This window comes from Schistocerca piceifrons, chromosome 4, assembly GCF_021461385.2.
Source record: "Schistocerca piceifrons isolate TAMUIC-IGC-003096 chromosome 4, iqSchPice1.1, whole genome shotgun sequence".
Classification (NCBI taxonomy): domain Eukaryota; kingdom Metazoa; phylum Arthropoda; class Insecta; order Orthoptera; family Acrididae; genus Schistocerca; species Schistocerca piceifrons.
In genome coordinates, this window is record NC_060141.1 from 25840743 (window position 1) to 25863116 (window position 22374).

A 22374-nucleotide genomic window follows, 5' to 3' on the forward strand; every position below is an offset into this window, starting at 1 on the left:
TGTTGCTGAGGTTGTTCGATGAAACTTTCTGTTTCATTAAATTCCAGACAAGTTTGAGGGGGCTAAGACTACGGTTGTAGGGTGGAAGGCATGACACTGTAGGTCCTTTCCCGTATTCTTTCAGTGCTCTGTCTAATGTTCTGACTTGGGTTTGCAATGTTTCACAATTTCCGAGACCTCATTGCATGTTAAATGTGCGCCGAACAGAATTTTATACTTAGCCAGCCATAATTGTATATCTGCTTTACTGGAGATGTGTTAGGTGCTTTATTTTCATGAACACAATGGTAGGGTGCATTGTCTAATACCACAATACTTCCACCCGAAGTATTTGGTATTAGGCACTCTTTCAACCATTTCATATATTTTCCACTGTTGATTTTGTTGTGATAATCTTCCAGTGTTGATCTCGAATCATAGATGAGCTCTGCACCATCAATGATCCCCATTTTTCCTCCTGCATGATCCACTATTGCTCTTTGTCCAGAAGTTTCATTTTTCCACACACCTGGTATGTCACTATGCTGCCAACTTTTACTGACAGTATAGTGTGTATGCACTCACATTTCAATGATACACACAGCAGGTTTCTTTGCAACTTTCTCGTTTTCTCTCAAAGTTTTAAGAAAGCATGCACACCATGCTACAGTGTCCTCCCTCTCAACCAGAAATGTTCATCTACTTTTACGTTTTTTGAAACAAAACCCCATATCCTTCAAATATTCCAGAAAATGTTTTATTTCCCTGAGAAACTAATGTATGTGTCCTACTTCACCCAATTGTAAAGGTATTTCTCTTTTAACATTGTAAAATTCCAAAAATTTTCTTTTCAGTAAACACTTATCAAAGTCATTGAGACACTTCATTTTCTTCCTCAATGTCTTCTTCCTTGGTGTCAAAATTTTTTGATCACTCTGTCTGGCTTTTGTAACATCATTCACAACATTACACACTGTCCTTACACTCATTCCTACTGCAGCTACTGCTCTCTCCAGAGGTTGTTCTGATAGTGATGGTATTACCAAACCTTTCTGTTTCTCTTCTCAACAGAACTAAACTACATTAGTGATCAAGACTTTTCTGTCTGAGAATACTCTTCGGTAACGTATGTTTGTGCAATCACTATCCATTTCAGCAGACGCTAAGTATACACGGTAGTAGTAACACACCGTGACAATAGTGTGTACACTGCTGAGCCATGTGCGTCATTTGTGTAGTGTCAAGTGTTGTCAGACACCTTAGGCCTCATCACTATGTAAACAAAGCTTAGTTCCATGTTCTGCCATTGGAAATTGTAAAATGAACAGGTAATAACTTGGTCCAATATTAGGGAACACACATTTTCAATAAATTACCAGCAACCATTAAAAACTTGGTTTCAGATAAACCACAACTTAAAAAGGGTTTGAAAGACTTTTTGGTAGACAACTCCTCCTACTTATAGGTGAATATCTTAAAAAGGACTGTTGAATAAGCTTAAGTAAAAATGTGTATTAGATTCTAGTTTTGACAGCACTTGGTCACTATACTCAAGATTGGGTATTTTGGATATGATAAATTTATTAAAAGTGCGTAACTATGTTTCATTATATTATAGTGTATTAGCTTTGTAAATATTAGCAGTTCCAGTTTACTGTAATGTATTCACATATCTTGACAATCTCCTGACAAATGATGGGGTATGGAATGAGTATTATACTCAAATGTGGTATATTTTTTATGTTATACTTTCTGACATGTTCCACTCCCACAAGAATCATCTCATTTTTGGGTTTATGCAATGAAAACTGAATCTAATCTAATCTAAATGTATGTAATATGTATTTGTGCAACATATACTTAGCCATTGCCATGAACTGTTAGTAGAAATAATAACACATACAGTATCAATCTGTATGGAATATTGTTATTAATGTTTACGATGCCCTCTGAGTTACAGTGTATGTTTCTGACATGATAAAAGAAATGAACTATGCAGTTGCTAGTGTTTCATCTCTGAAGATGTCCCCTACCGACTGGGATGAAATGAGTGAATAGCGTATGTGTCAGCCATGGCCTGTAAGCCCAAAACTTTTGATGAAAGTAAACACAATTAAGTGATAACTTAGGCTGTTCTCCTACAGTTATTGCCCCTCTTTTTTCCTTTGTACTCTGGAAGCATTTTATTGCTATATACATAAACACATCAGTAATTTCTCTTTCAAGGCCTACAATTGTGCACGGTTGTATTCAGAGATTATGCGTGCCTGCTTAATCAGCTTAAATGATGTCCTCGAGACAAGCAGTGAATCTCAATGGGGAGCCTTCACGTTTCTCAAGGTTCCTCAAATCCTACTGCAACTTCACCGGCATCATTTAGCTTCAAGATCTGGTACGTATCATTTTTTAAAAATAAATATTTGTTTCAGTCATTGTGTGTTGTACTTTGTAATTAAACCTTATGCTTACAGATGTGTAATAGTGAGACTGTAATAGAAGTGTGTATACCTTTGTACATTGTGTCTCCTTCTAACATCATAACAAATATAAAATCTTATAACAAAGAGTGTTTTAAAAATTCAGTTAACACTGTGTAACCAACTTTGGCAATTTAAAGTCAGTTAGCAAAAGTATTTGAAAAAGTCTTTGAATGATAAGTTTTCAGAAGTGATGTTCTGGTTTAAGAATGTGATAGCAAGGAGGCCATGGTCAAGTTCTAAAATGACAGGTGTATGATGTACTCAGTCAGATCATTCATTCAGAAAAGATGGTGTGTGCAACAGAAACTAGGTGTAAACATTAGAAAGCAAGGTTGATGTTAATAACTTGTACTTCTAAGAATTTTTTAATGAAGGATTAGAAGACCTGTTACTCTTTGCTTCATTCCATTTTAATTTTCAACATCTTTCATTGTCTTTTCTCATCTATTTCTCACTGCCCGCACCTACTTCCGTTACGTACAATGCACTTAACTTGCTTACTCTTATTAACTCATGCACAATGTTTTAGTAATAATCTCTGTCTTGCATATTACCTTGTCTTCCACCTTTAAGCTCTCAGGTTTTCAAATCTCGTCCAATGCAGTCCCCAACAATAAGTCTTTCCTTCTCATCCTGTATGGTAAGTCTCCCCTGACCAGCGGTTCTGGGTGACTTTCCCAGAATCTACCCCTTTTCCTAGACCTCTCCAGTCCTTCCCCTTCACCCCTTCTTCCTTCCCCTTCAACCCTTCTGCCTGAAGAAGCAGGCACTGGCTCCCAAAGCTTACCAATCACAACAGTCTTTTATTGGTGTGTTCTGACACCTCTTAGAGAGTAGATTTTTTTATCTACCCAATTAAATAATTTCATCAATAATTGATTGTTTTCGTTGTTATATATTAAGTAAGGTCTAGTTATTTCAGAATTTACAAGCTGTTTCTGAAAATTTACATTTTCAACTGCATTATTCCCAAAATCCCAGGTATCACTGGCAGTAGAGTATTCAAATTTTCAGGGAGTTGCAGTGTAGATATACTGAGTCCTCTCAGCTAAAATAAAAATGTAATGTTAAGTATAATTAAAATTACATGGGAATAGGTACAAAAAATTAACCACATAGTTAAAATATTTTATTTCCCAAACCACTGGCTGAAGTGCAATGACTTTATTTCAATGCTCTAAGAAAATAATGTGTAATATGCTGTATAGGTTTCAAGTCCATTGCTAGAGTGGTTTCTGAAATGTAGGGAAGTCGAGTTACAAAATTTAACATTTTCGATATAGGGTGTTACAACTCCCTTTAAGGTGTTGCTCGACACTATTTTTCTTTTCCCGCAGAATTTGTAATTAATAAGTCTGCAGAATATTAATTTTTACATTTCGTGGTCATTCATAGCCATTCTATCTGTGATTGACTATACTGTAGATAGAACCAACAGTGCACTTAGTGCGAAACTAGAACCATTTTACGCGAAGAGTTTTGGTGTTTTCAAAATAAGCTGACCAGTTTTTCTCCAGTTGCTATTGTGTAGAATGTGGACACTATATATTGACAGGTGGGTGCCACCATAAGCAAACTAGAATTTTGGCTGCCGGAGATATGAGGAATGGTGTGGGGAAGGAAGCTCCATCTAGCCTCTGGCAGGGCAACAGATGTCTTGCATCGCTGTGAAAGCAGAAATGACTACTTGGTCACCAGTCCCTTCTGGTTTTATGATGGTCTTAATTAAAGTCTATGGTGGACAGGATTAGTTTTTTCACTTATTTTGAAATAAGAACAGAAAATATCAAGCTAGGGAATAGCCACTGTTCCTTTGCTTGTTGAGGTTGGCAGAGTGTTGTAAATGAAGTTTTTCAGTTCTGACCTGTAGATGGAGTCAAAATTCAAAGCATGTGCCACCTAAAACTGCCATGTTAAGTTTCCGCATTATATCAACTTTTGAACTTTAGCTAGCAGACAGATGTAAACGTTCCTGTGTTCAAAGATTCTAGGTCACATTGCTGAGTATTATGTTGCACTATGCAGCATGTATCTTACACAGACCATTCTGCCATCTTCAGTTGGTGGTGGCACCAGATAATTGAGCGTGCTGCTACATTGTTGCTTTTGTGCACTTTTTATGTTGCAAACATGTTCCTACACACATTATCTTAACAAACTGGGCTTTGCCAGATGATGAATAATACCAGTAATGGAAAATTAGTTGCATTTTTTATATTTATTTGCAGAAAATCAAGCTATGTAAAACTTTCTCTGATAAAATAGTTAACCTGGATACAATTTGCTATGAAACATCTGCTATGTAATTTCCTTTGGTCCCTATGACTAGCTAATTAACTGCTGCTCCATGCTGTACTTATTTGTCTAGTACGTTTTCTTTTTTTGCACGAGAGAGAGAGAGAGAGCCCATTGGCGGATGTCATGTCTCCTGTTGGCTTACTGTGCTGAAATACGTTGGCAGTTCTGCCATTTTAAATGCTTGCATTTTCAGTATCTAAACTAAATTTCTGTACCCAGATTTTAACGCACTCAATGTTTACACACAAAACCATGGGCAGAAGCCACAAAAATGTTCAGAAATGGTTATCTCTAACCAACAAAGCAGAATCACATGTAAATTAGTCTTATGTAACAATCTACTGATACCTTAACGCTACTCTGTGGCCATCACAGCATGCAACAGTGAAACACACTAGTGTAAAAAATCCAATAGGGTAAAACAGGTCTCTTCCACTGGAATAGAAACAGCTATTGAATAATTAAATACCCAGCAAATGCACATAATTTGCATGGTAAACCTCTTATTAAGGCAAATGTTTTTTGCATTTGCTCCTCATTACAATATTGGTAAAAACATATACAAATATCTGTATAGACTTTTAAATTAATGTTTTCTGTCCATTTTAATACATGCTAAATAGTCGTGGAATGGCCAGGTGAAACAAGTTTGAATAAAATAAAAACTACAACAATTAAATTGCAACATATTGCTATTTACTAATATGTTCACACATGGATAGAAAACTATTTACATTGCAACAGTGAGAGACAAATCCACATCATAAAACTATCTTATTGTGTATGTCCTCATATTTTAGCTGTTTTAATATTATGTATCTGACACACAAGAGGGAAAACCGCTTGGCAATTTAGTGTAATGAACATGGAACACAGATATAAACGGTATCTAAGCTGGCATCTACAATAAACTAGTGGTCATAATTAACGAGCATATTCGCTTGTGTGATATGTCTCAGAATATTGTGCTGCATACATTATATGCTATGACTACACAAGTTGTGGAAGATACATAGCTTTTATAATGTCATAATTTCTATCCATTGTATAATTCTATAATTGTATCCACGTTAACTATTTTATCACAGAACGTTTTAAATAGCTTGATTTTCTGCAAATAAATATAAAAATTGCAACTATCACAATATACTTATGACAGTTGATGATTTGTATATGTTTTTTTTTCCTTTAATTAAGAACAATTATTTCTGTTTCTTTTAGGAGAACTGCCAGATACACGAGAAATTGGTGATTATTCCAAAGACATTGTAGACTCAATAGAGCTGCTTCTGCAGTACACACCACTTCTGGATATTATGGATTCAAAGTGTTCTTGCAACTGCCTAGAATTTTTGTTGAAAGAACTGCAAAGTGTTGGGCTTGTTACAGATGCACATGTGCAACATTATAAAACCAAACGGTATGCTTTCAGAATTCAATGACGTATAATAGTGGTAAAAAAAAAATGGTAGTTGAAATATTTAACAGATTTTCATGTTTCATTGATTTACTTGTCATGGTTTAAGAACATTTAAAAGATGTAGTTTGGTAATTAGTAAGGTAATGACAGCCACACAACTCACAATTTATAATGTGTGTAGTTACTTGTCTGCAGTGTGTTATTGGTTTACAATATAATGTTGTTTATGTTATATCTTTGTTAAAATGAGTAATTCATTCATTAATAATATCATTGAGAAACATCACTCTATAAGTAGGTAATTAATATGTAAGAAAGGGCATCATTCACAAATTTGTGTAACTACAACTAATCAGATACAGGAGAGGATCAGCGGTGTCCACATAAAGAGCAAGTCTGAAAGGAATAAACACTTCTCTGTTCTTAAGGACACTAGATGAAGGAAATGAATTAAGAATAATAAATAACTGAAAACAAATTATTAATCTCACACAAACGTTTGTGTATCATTATACTGTATAGGATGTTAGGCCTCCAGGGATAATGACCAAGACGGTTTTCCCTTTTTGTAATTTATCGTGCACTTTCTCAGTCGAACATCTGCAGAAGCTGTCCAGTAAATTCATTAATGCATCAGGGCAACGTTGCCAAACGTGTCTCCCAGTCAACCACAAGATCATTGTCCACTCAGTCTTACCAATACGCATTTCCCTGATGTTTTTGGAATGGTTTATATTTTAAATATCATGCAGGGTGGTGGCTTTTATCACCAGTTACATACATCACTGTACACTTTTGCTTCTCATTGCCACTAGTTCATATGATTCTGGGTTCCCCTTTTGATCTACGTTACCAATTTACATTAATATATAGGAACCTTTGTGGTGCAAATGTATCACATAGTGATAAAATTTCACTGCTTTTACCTCGTAATCACCTGGAAGCCATTGAACGATGATAGTTTTCCTCCAGAAGCTGAATCCGTTTAAAGTGAAAAATCTTGAGAGCCAGCCTTAGATAGCTTTGAAACCGGTGACACCCTAGTTCTTTGGCTAAAGCCAATGCTTTGAGTTGGCATGTTTCACTAGTCAGCACACATCCATATTTTTGCCTCTCATTTACATAATCATACAGCCATTTTTTGAGGTCAAATGCTTTGCTATCTGGCCGTGAAATCCCTGGCAATAAGTGTCCATTTCGTAAAGCAGTATTTTGTTTTTTTGCCAGTGGTGAATACAATCCTTGCTCACATCACACTTTCTGCCCATTGCAAGGTTTCCAATGTTCCCTGCTTCTTCAATGATGTTTTCTTTAGCTGTATATGAGTGACAATGAGATCTTGTAGCCATAATTAACAAGTTAACAGGTGTTTAATACTTCTAACATGCTACTGACATGTCACGGCTTGCGGCTGCAACAACACTATAGTATAATGGGATTTACTTTTGACAGTGGAGCAGTACCAACCTTATTGTAATTAGTCTGCACACCCCAGTTTTTTGTCCTTAAATTTTGGAAAAATTGTGTGTGGATTATTCATGTTTATACAGTAATTAAATTGGCATTGGTACTCAAAAATGAAATTTAAATCAATGAGGATAAACTTGCGTGTAAAACCAGCTGTGTCATCAAGAAAGAAGAAAGAAATTGCAAGCTTCCAGGCTAATAATTACTCAGTGCTAATGATAAGAGCAGGTTAAAGAAAGAAAAGGAATTGAAAATCATGAAACTTGTAAAAGAATGTAACATTTCCTGAGAGTTGCTTATAAGAAAAAGGTAATAGTTTGATATGTAAACCAGTTACACAGTCATGTGTTTCACTACTCCAAATTGGTTTTTGTTTGCTGTTCTTGTTGAAACATCAAGTCTGAAAGTTTGATCTCCTCCTATCCCCTTATTGTCAGGGTCAGCAGCAATTTTTATAGTGTGAAAATTTCTTTACTTCCAGTGTTTTTTGTGCAGTGTACTTAAGAGTGTTCAGTGCCCTCGGTTGTTGCAGATACTTAACAAAACACTGATTGTGTTGCAGAATAGCTACACAAATCACATACTCATTTAAGTCTTGAGTAGATAAAAACAGCAGTAAATAACAGTTATGGTGAAATTTTATGGTATGACTTATGCGTCAGCCAAAATATGTATCTCATGGCTCACAATGTATTTGCACAATACAGTATTAGAATGTAATACAGGCCATTCACATTGGAGAGAAAACTTTCTGTTAGAACAGATTGAATATCAACTGAAATTTCTTTCCCATTTGCCAAGTTTAACAAAACAATAAACAATTTAAATTTCATTTTGATTCAGATCTCCCTATTGTGTAATACTTTTTCCCCCATGGAGCCAAAAATAACTTAGTAACAACTGGGGGGGGGGGGGGGCAATGTTTTCACCACTATTGGGTGTTGAACTCTTCTATTACTGCATAATCAGAGTTTTTTAGCTGTACCAATTCATATTCAATCAATCCAAACAATGATAGTAACAGCAAAATAAAGTTTAATTGTAAGGATGTTGCTCGATAGGTTTCCAGTCACCTTTTTCTGTTTTAATCTGCTGTCTGATAGTCAGTCGGGTAACATAATTCACTTTGTGGAATATTTTGACAACATTGTATGCTGCCATCTTCAAGTGATCCTAATAAATGAGTATTTCCTCGATTACCATTCGAATGACTGTGTTCTTTCTGGAACTATTTTTTATAGGCTTTCTAGGCAGAGTCCAGTCCATGCTCAGCCTCTTAGGCCTTGTGGGTGGTGGGGAAGATCAGTGCACCATCCCAGTACAAGCCCCAGCCAGTGATCTGTATGTTTTTGTCACTGTGCATTGAATTTGGTTGATGTGTAATGCATGCGCTACTGGAATACAAACTCGGGCCTACAGTTAAGGCACAGCAAATATTAACTTTTACACACATGACCACAGTCTCTGGCTGCTGAGGCCAGACTGTGAGCAGCAGCACATGAGGGGAAAAGCAATCGTGTGGTGGGGGTAAGAAGGAGGCTGTGGCGGAGAGGGGGAGGTATAGCAGGGTAGGGGTGGGGGACAGTAAAGTGCTGCTTGTGGGAGCATAAAGGGATGAGAAGGTAGGGCAGCTAGGTGCAGTTGGGGGAGGGAAGGTTAGACAGAGAACGTGGTTTGGGGGGGGGGGGGGTTGCAGAAGAAAAGAAGCAAAGTAAGAAGACTGTGGGTGTGTTCGTGGAATAGAAGGCTGTGTTGTGCTGGTATGGGAGCAGGGAAAGGGCTAGATGGGTAAGGACAATGACCAACGAAGATTGAGGCCAGGAGGGTTACAGGAACGTAGAATATATTGCAGGGAGAGCTCCCACCTATGCAATTCAGAAAAGCTGGTGTTAGTGGGAAGGATCCAGGTGGCATGGGCTGTGAAGCAGTTATTGAAATGAAGAATGGCCTGGGAGGGGGGGGGGGGGGGCTCAGTATCTGGATGGTTCAGCTGGTTCTTGGCTACAGTGTGTCGCTGACTATTCATGCGAACAGACAGCTTGTCATGCCGAGGTAGAATGCAGCACAGTGGTTGCAGCTTAGCTTGTAGATCACATGACTTGTTTCACAGCAACCTAGCCTTTGATAGGATAGGTGATGCTTGCAACCGGACAGGAGTAGGTGGTGGAGGGATGGTGTGTGGGAGAGGTCTTGCATCTATGTCTGTTACTTGGTTATGAGCCATGAGGCAAGAGGTTGAGAGCAGGGGTTGTGTCGGGGTAGATGAGAATATTGTGTAGGTTCGGTGTGTGGCGGAATACCACTGTGAGAGGGGTGGGAAAGATAGTGGGCAGGACATTCCTCATTTCGGGTCACAACAAGAGATAGTCTAAACCCTTGTGGAGAATGTGATTCAGTTGCACCAGTTCTGGTTGGTACTGAGTTACGAGGGGAATGCTTCTCCGTGGCCAGACTTTGGGAGGTGGTGGGTGACTTGAGAGATAAGGTGCAGGAGACCTGTTTTTGTACAAGACCTGAATGAGACCCTTGGTATATTTTGAGAGGCTCCGTTCATCACAACAGACACGATGGCCATGGGTGGCTAGGATGTATGGAAGGGTCTTCATGGTGTGGAGTGGGTGGTGGTGGTCAAGGTGGACATGTTGCTGGTGGTTAGTAGGTTTGATATGGATGGAGGTACTGATGTAGCAATCTTTGAGACGGTGGTCAACATTGAGGATCATGGTCTGTTGGTTTGAGGTGTTGAGGTTCTGGAGGAGTGCGGATTGCGTGTCCTCACCCCCGATCCAGATCATGAAGATGTCATGCATGAATAAAATTGGGTGAAGGGTTTGGGACTCTGGGTGTTCAGGGAGGACTCTTCTATATGGCCCATGAATAGCTTGGCATAGGATGATGCCATGCGGGTTGCCATAGCCATGATGCCTTCAAAGAAGAAGTAATTGTGGGTGAGGATATAGTTGGTCATGGTGATTAGGAAAGAGGTTGTAGGTTTGGAATCTGTTGGGCATTGGGAAGGGAAGTGTTCAATAGCAGTAAGGCAATGGGCATTAGCGACATTAGTGTTAAGGGAGGTGGCATCAGTAGTGGCGAGCGGGGCACTATGTGGCAAAGGAACAGGAACTTTGGAGAGTCAGTGGAGGAAATTGGTTGATATCTCTTATTGGGAGGGTAGGTTGCAGTTAATAGGCTGAAGGTGTTGGTCTGTGAGGGCAGAGATTCCGTCAGTGATGACACAATTTTGTTGTGCCTGTCTGCAACTCGTCATTTTAGCTTTTGTATTCCTAACTTAGTGAATACCATTGCAATATGTTTTCACATTTTTCTTTGTCTCCTATAACTTTTAGAGTGGGGTCCTTTGACCTCAGGGCAGATGGAATCAGGTAGTTGTTATAGGAACTGCTCACAAAAACTCAGTGTAAGGTGTTATTCCATACCCTTGTCACTTAATTGAAAACTGTACTGTCCAACATATGTAGGATGTCATCAACCTGCATTAGGTGGTCTTTGTTCCTCCTGTCCTCAGAGCGGGTGGACCCCTCTCATATTAGGGACTGAATGATCCCTCCTTTATAACTTTCCTCAACCTATCCTCCTTTTATTCCAGAGGAAGGAAATAGTACTTCCAAAAGATTGGATAGTTTATTGTACTTTTTGTGTGGTTACCATCTCCTGAATATTATTTATTGGCCTGCCATATTGTCTCATAATTTTATAGTGTTATCAAGTGAATGTTCCTTCTGATACCACCGTAAACATGCAGATATAAATCCATAAGTGTAGTCTTTTGATAAGCACTGTCAATCAGTGTGCTATCTCACCTTTGTCTGAGCAATATTTGCAGGAACTGTGGCCAGTAATTTTTGTGAATAATCACAAATTTAGTGTTCAGTGGGATTTGTATTTGTTACCAGGTTATGAACTTGTAATCTATAGTAGCATGTTTGTCATTACTGTACATAATATTTACTATCTGAGACTTAAATTGATATGACTGTTTAAAACACTGGAAACATCTTAAAATCCTAACAAATAAACTACAGCCACTTCTTTTCTTCATCATTCTCCACCTCTTTAACAGTCTTGATAGTATAGTGTATGCCTGACTTTTCTTCTTTGTTTAGCTGTACAAGTAGTTGTGTTCTATGGAATTGTAATGAAATTAGTTTTGCCAATAATGCTTTCTCCATTTGCACAAAATTGATTGACATTCATGCTCTTAAATTTGATTTTTTCCCTGTTTCTTAAGGGAAGGCATGATCGTTGCAGTACTGAAACCTGACCAAGCAGCACAACAGACACCCTGTATACCAAAAATTATAACGAGAGCAGAGTCAACTCTCTCTGGAATTCTCAAGACCTTGGATACTGATTATGTTAAAATACAGGTAGTATTTAAAATTGGCTTGTTGTGTGTGAGACATATAAGTCTCTTTTGAAATTTTAGTACTGGTGGTGTTTATAATTCAAGACTATAAGTAAGACTTCAATAGAACTGATGAAAGTGATGATAATGAACATAGAGGACCTCATGCAGTTAATCAGAGGACCAACTCGTGAAGGTGAATCCTTTACTTTTTGTGACAGACAGACTCACACGTTTTGGCTCAGTTAGCATAGAAAACTGAATTGGTGATCATAAGGCTTTACAGCATCACTGAATGTGGTTGTAGTTAAGAAGACTAAGCTCTCAGGAGACAGAGTAGGTATTAAAATTCATGGAGAAGAAATAAAAACTTTGAGGTTCGCCGATGACATTGTAATTCTGTCAGAGACAGTAAAGGACTTGGAAGAGCAGTTGAATGGAATGGACAGTGTCTTGAAAGGAGGATATAAGATGAACATCAACAAAAGCAAAACAAGGATAATGGAATGTAGTCTAATTAAGTCGGGTGATGCTGAGGGAATTAGATTAGGAAATGAGACACTTAAAGTAGTAAAGGAGTTTTGCTATTTGGGGAGCAAAATAACTGATGATGGTCGAAGTAGAGAGGATATAAAATGTAGACTGGCAATGGCAAGGAAAGCGTTTCTGAAGAAGAGAAATTTGTTAACATCGAGTATAGATTTAAGTGTCAGGAAGTCATTTCTGAAAGTATTTGTATGGAGTGTAGCCATGTATGGAAGTGAAACATGGACGATAAATAGTTTGGACAAGAAGAGAATAGAAGCTTTCGAAATGTGGTGCTACAGAAGAATGCTGAAGATTAGATGGGTAGATCACATAACTAATGAGGAAGTATTGAATAGGATTGGGGAGAAGAGGAGTCTGTGGCACAACTTGACCAGAAGAAGGGATCGGTTGATAGGACATGTTCTGAGGCATCAAGGGATCACCAATTTAGTATTGGAGGGTAGCGTGAAGGGTAAAAATCGTAGAGGGAGACCAAGAGATGAATACACTAAGCAGATTCAGAAGGATGTAGGTTGCAGTAGGTACTGGGAGATGAAAAAGCTTGCACAGGATAGAGTAGCATGGAGAGCTGCATCAAACCAGTCTCAGGACTGAAGACCACAACAACAACAACAAGCTCTCAGGAGACGTTATCTTATTGTAGCACTTTCTGTGCAGGTGAGAGGGATTGCATGTTTCAGTTAAGTGGAGGGCTATACCAGTGGCAGCATAGCTGCTGGCAGACTCTCCTAAGCCAGCCAGGCCTCTGCAGAAGAACCAGACAAAGAGTGTCTCACAACTATTTACTTGGACAAAGCTAATATAATGTTTTTCAGCATTTTATAGGAATCGTACATTTGATTCTCACCTTTTTTCTCTCATGTGGTTTAATAGTTGAATAAATCAGTGCTGAACCATTTGTGTTCTAGTGTCAGATTATTCATTTAATAATGTTGTCTGCCTTGTTCAGTCTAAGCTTGTGCTTTGTCTTTAAGGATTTCACCATCAATGAGACATTAAATCCTAATTTTCCGTCTTTTATTGAGTGTTTTGGTGTGAGGAACATTTTGTTTCTGGTATTTTATTATCAAATGACTTCATAGTCAAGCAGTAATATTTCTGAAATTCCTTAGCACATGGCATGTGCATTGCAAAACATTACAAAGATAAATTTATCAGTTTAATAAGTAATGTCTCGTTAAACTAGTTGGCCAAAACTTCATCTTAATGATTTCAAAAAGTGGACAGTTAAATAGAACAGTACCACTACAAAGCAATACAGGATGTTGATTTAATTCTTTAGTGACTATTGAGGTCACAACAGTTAATACTTTGAACACTTGCTCTAAAATGCTAATTAATTAATTTTCTCTTTGTCATATATTGTGACCCAAATGATACCTCCACATTTGTTCATGGAATGTGCATTTATTTTTCATAACGGAAAAATGTTCTGACTTTTCATATTGACTCCTATAGTAACTGTAAATAGTAGAGGCATGATAGTTTATTTATAAACCATCATTATTTGGTTTTCAAACTGCAGTGAAACCTTACTTTGAAAAACCTCTTTCAGGAAGCTGTTGTGAGCATACTGTGTCAGGTGTTAACTGGAAAAAGTTTTGAACTGATACTCTCTGTGGCAACAGTACAGGGGAAGCTGCGTACTTTTGTGTCCAAATTGATTAAGTTTAATGAATGCAGCAAACAGATAGGTGGTGAAGGAGGGAAGGCTTCACAGACTCGTGCAGTTTTATTTGATGTCACATTCCTTATGCTATGTTTCATAGTGCATACATATGGTTCAGAGGTAAGTACAGTTGCTTTTTATATGTATGAGATTTATTTTTTTGTAACATATTAATTGTAAGTCAATAATGATGTGCACCTGTGTGTTCTTCCAAGTTGTTGTTTCCATTGTATGCACAGTATTTCAAAAATTGGCACAGCCATCTTCTTTAGGTGCTGCAAGTTTTGCTGTTACATGTACTGACTGCCTGGACTCTATCTAGTCCAGGTAGTGAGGATATAATAACAGCAAAATTCCCAGAATCTGAAGAAGACGAGTGGGTTGGTCATTGAAATATTGTGCAACACCTGGAAAAACATGATTGATCAATCACACAGAGAAAACCACATTTATCAGAATCTGGTAAGAGCTTAGCTCTCTTGAAAACAATCAGTCATGCAAAATGCGTATCAATGAAAAATTGATATGATCATGCAAAATTGTGGACAGAAACTAAAAAAAAGAATAATTCTTTAAGCATGTTTAAGTAACATACATGTAGTACTGTAAGTATTCTACAAGGACAACCCCATCTTGTCAAACACAGTGCCTGAGTGTCAATTTTTATGATAAAATCTATCTTCACAAGGTATTGTTCATCCAGTAACACATTTAATCTGTGTCATGTTTATTCTATTTTATTTACAGTAGTAGCTGATGGAAACAGCAATGACAGATATTTTGTTTTCCTTCTGAGTCATACACTATTCCTGTATGACTAAGAGTTACCTCTAATATTAGAAGCTGTGTAAGTGTGTCGGGATAAGGGCTGGGGGTAGATTGCAGTGAACTGTTGGAGATTTCTGGAACAAATATCTAACACGAAACAATCAGTGTACTGCCAGTAGGATGAGTAAATAAACCCAGTCATAGGAAAGAAGATATGTTGTTAAATAAACCCAGTCATAGGAAAGAAGATATGTTGTTAAATAAACCCAGTCATAGGAAAGAAGATATCCTGTACAGTTTCTAAGTTATGATGTTCAACTACTTTTTTACATGCCTGCATAAATAAGAAGTTGGATGTTGTAACTCAGCTTTCGAACTTGCATTTTTCTCCTAATAACACAGTCACATGCATCTAGATTGAGGTACCCCCCACCTCCTCCCAAATTGTTTACAAAACAGGCGTATTCCCTTCAGAATAATCTCCATTACAACTAATACATTTGTCCCAGCTGTGCTCCTACTGTTCAGTTCATTTTTAGAAGTGGCTGACAGCTCCTCCGTCATGTTTTTCTTGACTACTTCAATTTTATCAAATCAGTGTCCTTTCATGGCCCTTTTCATGCATGGAAATAAGAAAAAGTTGCATGGAGCCACATCAGACGAGTAAGGTGTGTGGGGCAGTGGAACCATGCCTCGGCATACGTCAACTTGAAGTTCCTTTTGATTGTTAGTCAGAACACGAGAAACGAACTTGGCAGCAACCCTTCTCATTCTAGAATCTTCCATTAAATTTCACTGAACTGAGGTACAGGATGACCCATTAATCTCTGACAGCTGATCAATTGTCTGCCAATGGTGTGTGAGCACAAACTCTCAAATTTTTTCAATATTTTTGTCGATTGGAGCAGTTGATGAATGTCCAGAGCGAGATTTGTCATCAGTCAATATGTTGCCTCTTTTAGATCGAGTAACCCGCTTAAACACTTGAGTTTTTCCCCGTAGCATCATCTTGGAAATCTCTTTTCAACATTAAAACATTTTCAGTGTAGTAAACAAAATTTCACATCTACTTGTTGTCCAGTTAAACTTACCATAATAAAAAGAGAACAAGAACAAACATTGCTAGCAAAAACAACTACTGCAGATGAACAGAACAAGCCAGGTCAACAACACAGACAGCACTGAACTGACAATGAGATGCGCTATACACACCTAGCAGCAGAAATACCTACTACACGAGCTCCGCCCACAGCAATGTTATTCCAGCTTTTTATTGGGTACCCCCTTGTATATTCTAGTGTTAACCTTCTTGTTTATGTGCTTGGTTAATGCCCAGCTCTTCACCTATATGGTGAATTCACCTATAATAAGTAACCAAGTTTACTTAAATGGAGTAAAACACAGTCACCAGCCTAATTAGGCATAGTAATGTGAACATTACTTTTAAAGAATCTGTATTGAATTTTGATAAAGGAAAGCTACCATTACTTCTTTCCCATAAAAGTGCAGTGAAACTCTGATATAATCAGATAAGTGATAGAGTGAATACCAGTGGTTATAAATAGTATGTGCAAGCTCTCACAGGAACGATTGACCCTGCATCTCTTCTCAACAGTAATACTTTGTCATATATAAGTTATCTCATCATCAAATGTTGTGAAAGACACTACTAAACCAAAATTGGACATGGACATAGTCCTGTTTCAATGGTTACTTTTCATATGGTACAAAGATAATTGTACGTCACTTGCAATAGGATTTTTACCCTCTCTATGAAGAAATCTTGTTTCTATTTTTATGAATAAAAGCAATTACAGTACCTTTATCTTTCATAGGCAAAGACTTAGAGGGGGGCCCTCAAACAGTCTTTCCAATTTTTAGTACACAAAACTCTAGAATTACTTCATAATGCAATTAATAAATTCATTGTTCAAGAATGTTTCTTCATATTAAGCAACACTAAAGTAGGGATTCTCAACTGACCACTGCACTAAAGCAAACTAAACACACTTTTCTGAGACGATTTGGCATTACTCTTTCACAGATTTCACTCACCTTGCTGGACTTCTAAAACATTTAATGCTGGTGATCTTTTATACAGGTTCTTAATAATCACTTTAAATGCATTTTGCTCTAGCTAACGTCAAAATAACGTGCTTCCTTTTGTCATTAGCACAACTAGTCATTTTTACTGACAGAATTAAATGCAGTTAATCTTTGAAGCACAAATACTTTTAATTCAAACAAATCAAACATTATGGAGGTTTTCATAAATGCCATACTAACTGCCTCCCTTGATTTCTGTTTAGTCCCCCTTAAACATCCCCCCTCCCTTGATTTCAATGAAACCCACTGTATTTCTATATATCTTGTTGCATTCAGAATTAAGCAACGCCAACAATCACTTATTTTCAATAATTTTTCACATACAGGATACTCGGATGTTAGTAATTATGTGGAATGGATCCTAAGGGGTATGATGAGAGGAACCAATTCAAGGGTCAGACACACAGTGTAACATATTTGCCTTATTATTGCAAATTAAACAACACTTAAATGTACTGGTTCATACTTTGACATAAATCTGACCTCTTAAATTTTGCTGAAGTGATGGCGCAATATTGGTGGCGAGTACATGGCCACCTCGTCTTTCCTCTGGATGTAACTTACTCTATTACTTTCTTCTTAGTGACAAAATTACCAACTTTAGAGCCTTTTCCAATAATAGAGCACCATTTTAGAGCCGTACTCACATCCGAGACCTTTCCATATTAATCCAGGTACTGGATGCCTCACTCGGCAGTTTTGCTCAGACCTGACTATCCAGTAGCTAGCTGCCGACTGACTGGGCTCTCTCACTTAGCGCCCAGACTGAGCGCCCCATCCACTTTTAGCCTGCGCCAGCCACATTTTGGTGCGCACCAACTCACTTCCGTTGCTAATGGGAAATACTGTTGCTTTTAATTTTATACAATGCAAGTCCCTCGATATGAACCAGCTTGTACATAGATGTAAACAAACATCTCTTAAAAAATCTTAATATTTAAATATAATAGAGTGAAACATTCCACGTGGGAAAAATATATCTAAAAACAAAGATTATGTGACTTACCAAACGAAAGTGCTGGTAGGTTGATAGATACACAAACATACACACAAAATTCAAGCTTTCGCAACCAACGGTTGCTTCATCAGGAAAGAGGGAAGGAGAGGGAAAGACGAAAGGATGTGGGTTTTAAGGGAGAGGGTAAGGAGTCATTCCAATCCCGGGAGCGGAAAGACTTACCTTAGGGGGAAAAATGACAGGTATACACTCGCGCGCACACACACACACATATCCATCCGCACATACACAGACACAAGCAGACATTTGTAAAGGCAAAGAGTTTGGGCAGAGATGTCAGTCGAGGCGGAAGTACAGAGGCAAAGATGTTGTTGAATGACAGGTGAGATATGAGTGGCGGCAACTTGAAATTAGTGGAGGTTGAGGCCTGGCGGGTAATGAGAAGAGAGGATATACTGAAGGACAAGTTCCCATTCCGGAGTTCTGACAGGTTGGTGTTAGTGGGAAGTATCCAGATAACCCGGACAGTGTAACACTGTGCCAAGATGTGCTGGCCGTGCACCAAGGCATGTTTAGCCACAGGGTGATTCTCATTACCAACAAACACTGTCTGCCTGTGTCCATTCATGCGAATGGACAGTTTGTTGCTGGTCATTCCCACATAGAAAGCTTTACAGTGTAGGCAGGTCAGTTGGTAAATCACGTGGGTGCTTTCACACGTGGCTCTGCCTTTGATCGTGTACACCTTCCGGGTTACAGGACTGGAGTAGGTGGTGGTGGGAGGGTGCATGGGACAGGTTTTACACCGGGGGCAGTTGCAAGGGTAAGAGCCAGAGGGTAGGGAAGGTGGTTTGGGGATTTCATAGGGATGAACTAAGAGGTTACGAAGGTTAGGTGGACGGCGGAAAGACACTCTTGGTGGAGTGGGGAGAATTTCATGAAGGATTGATCTCATTTCAGGGCAGGATTTGAGGAAGTCGTATCCCTGCTGGAGAGCCACATTCAGAGTCTGATCCAGTCCCGGAAAGTATCCTGTCACAAGTGGGGCACTTTTGGGGTTCTTCTGTGGGAGGTTCTGGGTTTGAGGGGATGAGGAAGTGGCTCTGGTTATTTGCTTCTGTACCAAGTCGGGAGGGTAGTTGCGGGATGCGAATGGACACCAACAAACTGAAAACAGCTTCCTCAGCTTAATATTTATATCTAAAAACAAAGATGATGTGACTTACCAAACGAAAGCGCTGGCAGGTTGATAGACACACAAACAAACACAAACATACACACAAAATTCAAGCTTTCGCAACCAACGGTTGCTTCATCAGGAAAGAGGGAAGGAGAGGGAAAGACGAAAGGATGTGGGTTTTAAGGAAGAGGGTAAGGAGTCATTCCAATCCCGGGAGCGGAAAGACTTACCTTAAGGGGAAAAAAGGACAGGTATACACTCGCACACACCCACACATCCATCCCCACATACACAGACACAAGCAGACATTTGTAAAGGCAAAGAGTTTGGGCAGAGATCTCTTTATGAGAGACTCACTTTCTTAATCCTTGGAACCATCAGTAACTGTGAACAAGTTTGACTATTGTTTCATGGAACTTTTTAAGCATGTTGTCACCTCAGCTTGCTTCTTGTTTGACAGAAAAATTATGAACAAATAAATGACATGATGGTAGTCTGTCATCGCTTATTGTGGCAATCCTGTGTATGGAACACTTTGAAGCAAGGACAGTAGAATCCGCCAAGTTCAAACCAACATGTTTTTATCGATACAAGAATGACAGGTTTGTGATGTGGCCGTGTGGAACAAAACCACAATAAACAGTTTTAAGAGTTCCTTGAACATTTAAGCTCCATCTATCCTAATATAAAATTTGTGATGAAACCTGAAAAAGAGGACCAGCTACCATTCTTCAGTGTGTTAACTGTGGAAAGACCAGACAGATCCCTGGATGGCAGTGTATAGAAATCCATGTACTCTGACCTCTACCTCTAAGCTATCCGTCACAAAGAAATTTTGTGCATGAGACTCTGGTCTATATATACTGAAGAACCAAAGAAACTGGTAAACCTGCGTAATATCGTGTTGGGTCCTCGCGAATATGTAGAAGTGCCTCAACACGACGTGGCATGGACTCGACTAATGTCTGAAGTAGTGCTGGAGGGAATTGACACCATGAATCCTACAGGGCTGCCCATAAATCCTAAGAGTACGAGGGACTGGAGATCTCTTCTGAAAAGCACATTGCAAGGCATCCCAGATACGGTCAGTAGTGTTCACGTCTAGGGAGTTTGGTACCCAGCAGAAGTGTTTAAACTCAGAAGAGTATTCCTGGAGCCACTCTGTAGCAATTTTGAATGCGTGGGGTGTTTCATTGTCCTGCTGGAATTGCACAAGCCTGTCGGAATGCACAATGGACATGAATGGATGCAGATGATTAGACAGGATGCTTATGTAAGTGTCACTTGTCAGAGTCATATTTCGGCGTAACAGGGCTCATGTATCACTCCAACTGCACACGCCCTACACCATTACAGAGCCTCCACCAGCTTGAACAGTCCCGTGCTGACATGCAGGGTCCTTGAATTCATGAGGTTGTCACCATACCCGTACACTTCCATCCGTTTGATGCAATTTGAAACGAGACTCATCCAACCAGGCAACATGTTTGCAGTGATCAACAGTCCAATGTCAGTCTTGGCAGACCCAGGTGAGGCATAAAGCTTCGTGTCATGCAGTCATCAAGGGTACATGAGTGGGCCTTCGGCTCCGACAGCCCATGTTGATGATGTTTCGTTGAAAGGTTTGTGTGGTGACACTTGTTGATGGCCCAGCATTGAACTCTGCAGCAGTTTCCAGAATGGTTGCACTTCTGTCACATTGAAAAATTCTCTTCAGTCGTCGTTGGTCCCATTCTTGCAGGATCTTTTTCTGGCTGCAGCGATGTAGGAAATTTGATGTTTTAGCAGATACCTGATATTCACAGTACACCCATGAAATGGTTGTACAGGAAAATCCACACTTCATAGCTACCTCGGAGATGGTGTGTCTCATCACCTGTGCACCAACGTAACACCACGTTCAAACTCATTTAAATCTTGATAACATGCCATTGTACCAGCAGTAATCAATCTCACAACTGCATCAGACATTTGTTGTTTTATATAGGCATTGGCGACCGCAACACCATATTCTGCATGTTTACATATCTGTGTATTTGAATACGCAAACCTATACCAGTTTCTTTCGCACTTCAGTGTAAATCTAACATTTTCAGACAAGGAGAGCCTCACCAAGTAATTACAAAACCTATGAGTAGTGTTCTGAAGGAATGGGTAACCAGATCATCAAATTGAGCAGGCCTTGGAAGCCAAATCAAGAACACCTGAGAGAGAGATTAGGACTGATACAGAGAAACAAAAAATCGCTATCTACATTGTGCTCGCCCAATATCTGGAAAGATTGTTAGACTGCTATGGCAGCACAGCATCCAGTGTAGTTTGCTTCCATCGACAAAGATGAAAAATCTTTTTTACCAAATTACAGACGATCGAGGTCTCCGAAAGCCAGGTGTATACCACTTTCCATGCAAATGTGTCTTGACGTACATGGGGCAGACTTTAAAAACAGGTGAGGAGAGATGCAAGGAACATCGGCAACACACCTGACTAGAGCAACCCTGTAAATCAGCTGTCACTAAGTACTGGCTAGAATATAATCATGAAATGAAATACGATGAGTTCAGTACCTTGGTGCAAATGCCTAATTCCGAGGACAGTGTAGTGAAGAAGTCTACCAAAAGAAAAATTTTAGAAAAACTAATAAATTGAGGTGTAGGTTTCATTTTAAACAAGGCTTGTGGTCCTACACTCATTAAAATCTCACCAGCCATCACATCTACCAGAGTGGGAAAATGCTGAGAGAATATGCATTTCGTGAAATAATCAGTGCAAGCTTTCAGAAAAAAAGCATCAATGGGCAAAATGGGCTTCATGAGTTGAAAGTAGTTCACAATGTAGTTGGGTTCCAGGCAGGGAATACATGTAACAGCACACATTAGTGGCAGAAGAAGGCTACAGGTTCAGTCCTTGAAGCATTATGCATAAAAGGGAAATAACAAGTCAGCTGAACACTGGGAAAGCCACCTTTAATAAGATAGAAACTCAAATAAAACAGCGATAGATATTTGCTACCTGTACGTTTTCAGTTTATAGTTTACATTAAGTGTTCTGCTGTTAAGTGGTTCCTGTGAACAGCAGATTTAACAAATATAAATTAATTAAGAATCGAGGATGGAGTATAATTATTTAGTGTG

The 22374-nt window shown here is 38.8% G+C and overlaps 1 protein-coding gene across 1 annotated transcript in view; it reads left to right on the forward strand.

Moving 5' to 3' along the window:
- The window catches only part of LOC124794817 (mediator of RNA polymerase II transcription subunit 24), a 149414-nt gene that overhangs the window by 43976 nt on the left and 83064 nt on the right, over positions 1–22374 (forward strand). Inside the window, exons 7-10 of the mRNA XM_047258476.1 lie at positions 2206–2371; positions 5979–6177; positions 11894–12032; positions 14115–14348. Coding sequence (XP_047114432.1) covers positions 2206–2371; positions 5979–6177; positions 11894–12032; positions 14115–14348 — 738 coding nt within the window. The remainder of the gene's footprint in view (positions 1–2205; positions 2372–5978; positions 6178–11893; positions 12033–14114; positions 14349–22374) is intronic.